Consider the following 10,696-nt stretch of genomic DNA (forward strand, 5'->3'; position numbering starts at 1 on the left):
GAGCATGTTTGGTGGTATGCGGATTCGAACCCGCGACCCTCAGATTGTGAGTCGAGCGCTTTGAAAATGGAGTAAAACATCTTGAAATTGTACGACATCATTAGATGGGAACACAATTTGTTTTAGGAACCCTTTAAATGGCATGATGCGATAAATAACAAAAAACTTAAGAATGAAAAAAAAGCTTTATCCGGTGGTGAAAATACTGATTTTGACAAAAACAAACAAACACTAGTCACTCTAGATGAACTGCTTTAAAATGTACTTATGACATTTATATCATTACAATATCTTGAGATACAACTTGAAACACCGTAGAGAGTTGTGGATATCTCTATAAAAACTGTAATGAATTTAATCTGTTTCCAACGTATGGTACTACCACGGTGGTCATGTTAGTATTTTAATCTGTAGAGGGAACAGAGTGCCGATTTTTATAGATAATAATAATAAAACTAATATTAACTTCTTATTGGGGAATCACCGAATAGCCATAGATATCCGAATGAAGAACACAGACAAGCAACAAACAAGAGTTAGAATAGAATTATTACACGTAACAAAACTCACACAATCACTAGTGATACATAGCTTACCCGATATTAAAACTACCCGTATTATTAGCCAACTTTATGTAATGCACCAGTATATGTTATTATCCAACTTTATGTAATTCACCAGTATATGTTATTAGCCAACTTTTTGTAATGCACCAGTATATGTTATTATCCAACTTTTTGTAATGCACCAGTGTATGTTATTAGCCAGCTCTGGGTAACGCACCAGTATATGTTATTATCCAACTTTATGTAATTCACCAGTATATGTTATTAGCCAGCCCTGGGTAATGCACCAGTACATATTACTAACCAACTCTGCGTAATGCACCGGTATATGTTATAAGCCAGCTCTGGGTAATGCACCGGTATATGTTATTAGCCAGCTCTGGGTAATGCACCGGTATATGTTGTATGTTATTAGCCAGATCTGGGTAATGCACCGGTATATGTTATATATATTACCATAGCTACCGGACTGACCTGTATATATTTTTAGCCAACTCTGGGTAATGCACCAGTATATGTTATTAGCCAGCTTTATGTAATGCACCAGTATATGTTATTATCCAACTTTTTGTAATGCACCAGTATATAATGCATTACAAAAAGTTGGATAATAACATATACTGGTGCATTACGCAAAGTTGGTTAGTAATATATACTGGTGGATTACGAAGAGTTAGCTAATAAGATATGAAATGGATCTAGTGCCTGATTTAGCTCTTGCTAATTTCACTGTATATGCTTATATATAGATATTTCAAAACACATCTTGTACGTGGTTTAGGGATTACAACAGCAATTCTAAGTACACACATCCAGGAAAACTCATGAAATTATGCTATCACGTGCACCGGAATCTAGTAGGTCCTTGGTATCATGGTTGCTATTGACAGTTTACAGCTATTATAACATTCTTGTAAACGACACACAATAAGGAACACACTGTGAATATCAATTCACTTTTGCCAGATATCATTTGAAGGACATTTACTCAAGGATATCTTAAAAACCAACTAGAAAGAAAGGCTTGCCCGTCTTTTAACAAACTAATCTAACCTATATAAAACCAATGTGTGTCACGTCACGATTGATTTCACGAAATAGGAGTCATAAAAGCCAAAATGCGTTTATCCAGATAGAATAGTTCGATTACTGTCTGCTCGTTACGATTTTAGTGACGGGGGTGGCAAAGAGACCGTGAGTGAGAGTGTGTGTGTGTGTGTGTGTGCCGTGAAACCTTATAAGTGTAGCGAGTGTTGGTATAATAAGCCCAAAGTAAAGACGTAGTGTGGGATCACCAAGCCTACAGCCAAGTACATAAAATTTATCATGAAAGTAAAAATATCGATTCAATTTTAAACTTGAACCGTTTCTGAATTAAGCTATTTTCTATTATATCAAACGTTTTAAATAAAAGAAATCTTTTAATCTACGGAGACTAAATTAAAAAATCAACAAATATTTTTCCAGTTTTGTTGTCTATATACATTCTATTTTATACTTTCAGTACATAGACTAACAACAATATTAGGTTATACTTCTGTTGCTAAGCAACACGATATAAAAACCATTGTTGGAACGCAGTGTTACCAAATTGCACTGGCTTTTTTATATATTAGAAGTTGTTAATCTAACTGGTTTTTATCAATAATTATTGTATGAATACGCCACGAATTCATTTCATGAATAAACTTAATTTTGATTGGCTCACAAAAAAATTTACCTCTTTGTTGCTCAAGCTTGATTTCGATTTTTTTTTATTTCAGTTAGCTATGAAATGTAAGGTTGGGGTATACTATGGGGTGAGGGGTTTGTACTTGCTCCGTCATTTTTCACGGGCTATACACTAGTTTTATATATTGATACTTGAAACCTTCGGTACTTGGTGAAACTCCATAATCACATAACTGAGGAAAAACAAGACAATTGGACGTTTCACAAATATATTTATTACGATCATGGTTTCACCAGTAATGGCATCATCAGGTACATACTGAACTGTTTTGTAACAGGGTTTATATATATATATATAGGAACAGACTGAACTGTTTTGTAACAGGGTTTATATATATATGTTTAAAGAAAGAACAGGAAGTGATCTTGACATTCACCTAGAGACAAGTAGGATAAGAAGTGGGGAGGAGCTTAAGTTGGTTTAGTCGTTCAGAACGTTTTCTGGATTTGTTTTTAAGACCTTTTCCACAGATATGTAAAATTTTGCATTTTTTTTTCTGGATCAAATTGGTGTTAAGTTTCAATAAGGTGGGATGCAAAGGTTGAATCAATTTTCCTTAATTTCCAGCTTCTAGAATGTTCTTTAATTCTTGTTTCTATGGAACGTCCTGTTTGACCTATATATATACACCATTGTTGCTGTACTTTTCGATTCTGTCTTTGTTATTACACAACATTTTTCCTAGGTTGTTTTAAGAGTAGAAGGCCAGTCTGTAGGTTTTTTTGTTCAGTGTGTTATATATATAGTTTGTGAAAAGGTTTTCAAAGTTAATTAATACATTGCTATTTAAAAAATTTAAAGCCATAAATTTAAAATCAGTACACCCACATACTGTACCAAACGACAACAACAACAAAAATAAATGGCTTAAGATGAGCTACATTCGAAAACCTTCTCACAAAATATATAACACACTGAATAAACGTGTAGCTTTGCGCGAAATTCATTACAAACAAACAAACTATACCTGATGATGCCATTACTGGTGAAACAATGGTTGTAATAAATGTACTTGTGAAACCTATAATGGTCTCGCTTTTCCTCAATTCTGAAATTAATGTTAATTCAAAGTACAGAACTTCTTCGTTACAGATTTTCAAGCTACGTGCACAATAATCTCTCTTGTCCAAAACTCAATGTGTCCATTATTATACGTTTCTTTAGGATATGTTATTTTCCAAACTGTAATAACTTATGTAGGGAACTTTTTATTTTCCATTTTTCTTTCCGTGGTGGGAAAAAAAAACACAATATGTTCTGTAAAAAGGAAAAATTGAATCACAAACATTTTAACTTTTTAATGCGGATTTTAACTTTAGTCCGTGTTTTATGGTATACCCTTCGTTCTAACTTGTTAAATCAACTATCCATAAAGAAACTTCGTCTCATGTTACTACATAATCCATCAGGAGAAAATCGCATCAAAATATTTTCTCTCCGCTGAAGAAGGAAGGTTACCAAGGGCAACTCTAAATTATTTAAACAACAACACTATGCATGCGCTCCAGACGATATTGTGACTTCGCGTGACTACCCCCTTCCAAGAAAGAGCGTGAATCAATGATAAACAACTTACCAGCTTTCAAGGGGCGAGGAACTCCACCCACAAAGACAGTTTTTCTGGGATCAAGCGGCATGGAGGCATCCAATACAAAATCAGCATCACTGAGTCGCCAAGGTCGGATCTGGACCTATGTAGAGAGTGAATATTTAGATCTGAGGAGCTGTCAAGATCATTTTTACTAATACACAATACAGTATGAAAACCAAGACAGCTTAACCCATGTCGATAAATAAATTCCATGTGCATGGTATATGACGGTGATGTGTATGATAACAGACTAGTCAGAATATTAGTGCTTAGTGCATTTCTGCCACGGTAGAGAATACCGATGGGAAAAAGGAAAGATGTCAATTTCTGTTATCAGAAAATATTGCTAATGCAGTGTTAACACGTGACGTTTTCTCAGCCTTGAATTTTGTCATTATTGGCATAATGACTTTACCATAACAATACATATAAATAACGAACGAAAATGAATTCATAAACACTTTGAAATTATGTGATAAAACTAATTAAATCAATTAAACCTTAGATTTACATGTATCAATTCTTTCACGAGGATGAACATCAACAAGTTCATATTATAGTTAATTCACAATATGAACAGTTTCTTCGTTGTGAATCCTATACTAATAACATATGCAACTATTTGTGTCTTACAAATACAATATTAAAATCGAATAATTACCCATCTTGGTTTTTGTCTACTGGGTTCCCATTACAACATTTTATTTCATGTTATCCGTCTACATATCCCCCTATTTACTTATTATTATTAAGCACAAGCTACTCCTTTAGTTAAATGATTCTTAGATAAGCGCTTCACTCAGAAATGTTTTTCTTATCGGATTTTGTTTATAATTTTACTGCTACTCATAATTGTGCGCAAAGACAACACATTCACTAGATGTAGCTAAGTCCACTGCATTAAATTAACAGTTAGAATAAAAATAGTAAATATTAAAACTAAACCAACGGAAAGGTATACGCATACCTATAATCCACACAAAGATAACGAGATAGTTGTCGTAAGCCATCTACAACGGAACGACTACATGAACGATCTAATTTCTATATGCAGTTTGATAATCAACATCCAATCAAGTCCATTAATGCAACTCCCCACGTGGCATATTCGGCCGTCACGTTGTCTTGTCGCCATTCTTTTCCTTTGATGATTCCGTGTTATTACAAATTACGGAAACAACTGAAAGAATTGCTTTACGTAATTTCTACTTAGCAAATACGTTTTTTTGTTTGTTTATTACTAAACCAAATTTCGCTATCTATATTAGTCTCAGAAAATACGACACCCTCTTTTTTTGTAGCTTACTTTAAACTTACCGGTTTATCTTTGATTGTGGGACTAGAAACACAGAGGTACAGTTTCTCGTCCTCCTGGATGCATGCGTCAATCAGGGCCTGAACAGAGGACTCGTCTTGGAACAACAAGAACGCATAACCTATTGAAAACCGAAACCACTTAACACGAGCTCTTCTCTACAAACAGCTGTTGGTATTTTGTTTTTAAGAGTTACCTGTTCATTAAAAAACTTAATGTTTTAGTTTTACATCAGGAGTTACTGTTTGAAAAGATAACAAATCAAACTACCACAGTTAACATAGTGTGACTAATGATCTTAGGAAAGGTACGCCTGTAACATGTGATTATGCAAGTTGTTACTATGATCCAGTAGTATCATCTCAGTGTAAATAACGTTATTCCGCATTTAAATATGCTTGAATTTTTTCATAAAATATTTAAACGTTTAAGGAGCTTTATCATTTTTACTTCATTACCAACATTATAACGATGTATTAAACTCAAAGACACATTATATATTCCGTTCAGAAAAATCATTTACTGGCACTATACACAAATATAACCTAGTTTCACAATTACCTTTAGGTGGAAAGTAAGACTTGCTTTCTGCTTTGTGTGGCCAATCCACCACCAGAGGGCCAAATCGTCTAAAACTTGCTGTAATTTCCTCTGTAGTAATAATAATTTAAGTTGAATCAAAATGTTCATATAAATCAAATGTAAAATCTTAATTCAAATTTATTTTGAAACAGCAAGAAAGGTAGATAGTTTAAAAAATGCGCAAAATCACGCTAAGCCTACTTTGGATTCGCAGTTGTAGTGGTGTCATCCTCTCATGGCTTATTTCTATAAATTGTTTTCTGTATCAACGTGTGTTGTTTTTTATATAAAAAAATCTTACTTTCAAGCACAGAATTATAGCTATATTATTTAAATAGATTAATCTCAACGCTGCATTATTTTATGATATATTTCAAGTTACATACAGAATCAGATTCAACATTTCGGTTTTTGCCAATAAGGGCTAGGAAAAAAAAAACATTTAATATTGTTCTTATGCGCCATTTATGTTATGCGAGGCATTGCAAGACGAAATAAAAGTTTGTCAGAAACACAATAAGTTTTCTGAATATTTCTTCTGATGTCATTCATTCATATCATATATATATAATGACACAGGGGTGGAGAGAATAAAAAAAAAAAAACATCAAACAAAATCCTACAAACATTTATATTTCAAGACAAATTCCACAAAAGTGAGTCGCTTGCAAAACGTAGATCCATCAGTTAATTGTTTCCGTGGCGTTTCATACTTGTACGTTCCCATGTTCATCTTTCAAATGTCATAAATAAAGCGAACTGTCAGACCGACAGGAAGAGTACGGAGTTTAAAAAGTAATCACACAGCCTACAGATCTGTTATTATAATTAGGTTTTTCAGTTAAGACGATTTATCGTCTTATATTCGCCTTTTCTTATTGCAACACAGAACGTTGGATAACCCTTATTTCAGTGAAGTAGCTACTCAGGAAATAGTTTGTTCTGAACAAAACTAAAGAAAAGAGACAACAACAACAACAAAAAAGTTAATCGAACAAGAAGAACCATCTTTCCTCGTCTTTTGAACCCGCTCACACCGTACGGATAATGTAATTACGCTAGTCCCAGCCTGGTTAAAAAAAAACCTCTGTACTCTTAATGAAATCAGGTTCTTCTAACACAAGAGGCTAGTTTCTCTTTTCTCTCTCTCTCTCTCTTTTCAAGAGGACGACGTATTTTGGAAGAAATACAGAACCCTGGAAATCCTCTTTTGGAACAGTTTAATTTTTGAGGTTAAAATATATATATATACATTTTTACTGCAACGAAGTATTGCACATACTCACCCTAGTCTTACAAATCTCTACGTAAAAGTACAAAAAGTTTCCAGATGAAAAACATTCATACTTCTTGTAGAAAAACTCGTTCATTTCTTCTCAAAATTGAATGTCAAAACAACTACAGACTGACACCCATTATAATGTAAATAAGCACACAGAGCTTTCTGAAAGTATTACTGAAAGTTTGCTGATAGTTAAAATAATAGCAATAACGTTGAAAACTTAAGTTAACTTTCTGTCAACCTGTATTTCGTTTCGTCTCATAAATACACAGTTTCAATACTGCAACACATAAACATCTCTCTTCCAGAGCCAGGTATATTTTTAGATACACAATAAAAAAATAATTCATCACTTTTCTTAAACTAAAACCTGGCAAACTCATGGAAGTTTCAATGATAATACCATTTAATCATGGTGTTACAAAACTCCCAAATCACGAGTGGTTAATATGGCACTTTTTTAAGGCTAAATCAACGGTTATATATTATTGTATCCTATATATATATGTCCACAGCAGTGCTCCAGAGGGAGACACATCTGCCTATGATAGTTAAAAAAAAAGAGTTACGTCAGCTAAAAGTCTTCACAAATCTGAACGACGTAAAGTTAGATTTACAATACAAGATTAAAGGTAAAAATCTGCCCCGAAATTATCTCCTATTTTCATATGAATAAAAAAGTCAAGTTTGACCACAACATAATACCAGTAATTTGTCAAGCATTTCAGAGAAGTTTTTTTTCTCAAAATCTTTAATTGTAGAACCTGAATTACAGCGTTACTGCTTGTGTTTGATATTTGAAATCAAACTACGAAAAGGTAAAAGCTTTAGCATTGGTAATCTTAATAATTACAATGTCCGTATAATTATTAGTAATGAAAACAGAAGTAATATTTATACACGCACGTGGATTCACTAATATTAGATAAGTTAATTTGGGTGTTTAGCACTTTCTCCGTTAAATCAAAATCTGATCCTACAGATGTAGCTCCTTTTAAACTCATCTTTACAAGAGCAATATTGATGGATAAATATAGAAAAGACAGAGCTATCTTTAACCTTCTTGTATGAGAAGTCATCATCTGCACATATACATTGGAGTTCCGTGCTTCAATTACTAGTGTTTAACACACTGTAAATTTATATTAAAACTGCTGCTTGTTCAGTAATTTTATTGCGTTAAGAGCACATCAGCTTTCCAAGCAGTCACAGCCGGGTGACGTTCAGAATACGAATGAAGCTTTAATTGTCATCAACCACTGTCATATAATTAGGGACGTGAACGTTTTCAGGAGAGAGGGGACAAAATAAAATTTATTTTCACACAATTGTGAATATGCATGTACACATACACACGGTCGCTTATTCTTTTTATGCTAATCATTAAAACACAGCACAGTATTTTCTTTTATTTCTAACTGAAATGAAATGCTGATATGACCTCTAATGAAGATATTTTTCGCGGTAATCTTTATTTATTACCCTACAGCTATTTAAAAAAACCGTCTTCACAGCAGTTAAGAACGAGAAGAATAGAGTTGTTGGTTTAACTAAAGACATCAACTTTCATCTTCAGTTTTAATATTATAACAAAGTTTTTTGTTTCGGAACACACACACACACACACATATATACAAACTTCGGTTTGTACTTGTGGCCTTAAAAATAAAAGCAACGAAACTGTAATCCATTTTATTTACACCAAAGACACATACTAGTAGAATAGCAGCAAAATATAAGTTATTCTTAATGTCATTATGATGACATTCTAGAAGAACCATTTTATTTACACCACAGACACATACTAGTAGAATAGCAGCAAAATACAAGTTATTCTTAATGTCATTATGATGACATTCTAGGAGAACCATTTTATTTACACCACAGACACATACTAGTAGAATAGCAGCAAAATACAAGTTATTCTTAATGTCATTATGATGACATTCTAGAAGAACCATTTTATTGTATTTCATTATTAGAATATGTTATCAGAAGTAAGTATTTAAATATGAGAAATTTTTGTTAATAGAAATTCGCATTAGGGAAATGAAATATATAAATAAATACCAAACACACATATATGCATAATTAATCGTTATTCCAATTTTCTCTATACTTCTAAATATAGGTGATTTGTGATACTGACAATAAATAACAGACCCATAATCTTCGATCTAAGAAAGAACTTTTAAAGCAATTGTTAAAGAGTCACAACGTTATTCTTTTTAACAATAATAACGAATGAAAATTAAACCATTCAAAACAAAACAGTAAGTGCATGATATCTTTACGAACACAGAACAGCTCCTGGATGCAACAATCGCAAAAATAACACCTTATTAACTGGAACGTATTCTGTCAATTTAGGCTGATGACAATAAGGAAAGGTTCTCCGTACCTTCATCAATGTCCGGGGGAAGCCCACCAACAAATACCTTGCGAGAATATCGTTCCCCAGGTTCAGAGTTTCCTTGGGACTTGGGTGAGCAATGCATGGGAGAATTAAGGGAAGGGACTATCTGATCCAGATGGCCATCTTCCAGAAGATGGTTCTCTTCAAGTCCAGTAAAGAACGGCGACTTGCCTAAAATGTAGACAGATGTTGTGGTTAACGGGATCTACGAAAAATACGCAAAGCAGGCAGCAGGATGTTTACTAATTATACATATCAAATTCTGGTTTTTTTCTTTAAAATATATATTTTTATTTATTATCAGCTAAAGGCAAATCAACAGTTATGAATATTGTAAGATAAGGTGAAAATATATTAAAACAAACAAGCTTTATTAAGTTTAAAAATGTGAAAAACATAGTTAAAATAATATGTGACCAAAAATTAAATGTCAAGGTCTAGTTTGTCAATATTTTTCACTTACTGAAAGGTCAGAAGTGAATTGCATTAGCACAATGATCTACTATTGTTCCGCCTACAAAATAACTGACAGATGCGTGGGATTGTACTGTGTTCAGCGTACTGAGTTAAATGACTTTTTTTCCATTCTTCTATGACGTATTACATTTATCCACTCTTCAAATTTCCCAATTTTGACCCTATTTGTGTACCAGAACTATGTAATTATGAAAAAAAGTTAAATACCAGCCACGTATAACAGTTGAAAAATACAAATAAAAATAGCAAGGAATAACGTGTGTTCACGTACACCAGCACAAAATACGATAAAACGCAGCCCACTCTAGCGGTATGTTGTTTATTATAAATATGAAAACAACAAGAATTCAAGATATTGAGAGCTATTCCTATAATACAGTTAGACTGATTTTTTTTTTCTCGCTGGCGTAGACAGACGAGTAAATTGTTTTACAACTTTCATGTTGAAATGTTCTAACAGTTATTATATTTTTAATAATCTTTAATTATATATTCAATCAGATATTGTTTAATATCACGCGCACTGTTAGATACATAACATTGTTCTTGTTCATGACTTCTGGTTATTTGGGTTTTAATTAATGGTCACTACTTTCGCAAAGTACTGCCTACTAAGTAATAGGCCTGAACTGAAATAATGTGCAAACTGGTTGTTTCTACCGGGGGCCTTGCGCTTAGACCATCCCGGGGCTTTGCACCTTGTCCTTCTTAACGACCTTGTTGACATAAAGGTCT

At 33.2% G+C, this 10,696-nt stretch overlaps 1 protein-coding gene across 4 annotated transcripts in view; it reads right to left on the reverse strand.

The window, feature by feature from the left end:
• LOC106461505 (cytoplasmic polyadenylation element-binding protein 2-like) overlaps window positions 1–10,696 on the reverse strand; it is a 40,837-nt gene that overhangs the window by 24,474 nt on the left and 5,667 nt on the right. For all 4 annotated transcript variants that reach the window (XR_002610995.1, XR_002610996.1, XM_022388483.1 and 1 more), the window contains exons 3-6: window positions 9,470–9,655; window positions 5,766–5,855; window positions 5,207–5,325; window positions 3,875–3,989 (exon numbers count right to left, since the gene is read on the reverse strand). Coding sequence is in view for 2 of the 4 variants with exons in the window: in XM_022388483.1 (XP_022244191.1) it covers window positions 3,875–3,989; window positions 5,207–5,325; window positions 5,766–5,855; window positions 9,470–9,655 (510 nt within the window). In the remaining 2 variants the exon portion in view is untranslated. The remainder of the gene's footprint in view (window positions 1–3,874; window positions 3,990–5,206; window positions 5,326–5,765; window positions 5,856–9,469; window positions 9,656–10,696) is intronic.

This window comes from Limulus polyphemus, unplaced genomic scaffold, assembly GCF_000517525.1.
Source record: "Limulus polyphemus unplaced genomic scaffold, Limulus_polyphemus-2.1.2 Scaffold974, whole genome shotgun sequence".
In the NCBI taxonomy this organism is placed as follows: Eukaryota; Metazoa; Arthropoda; class Merostomata; order Xiphosura; family Limulidae; genus Limulus; species Limulus polyphemus.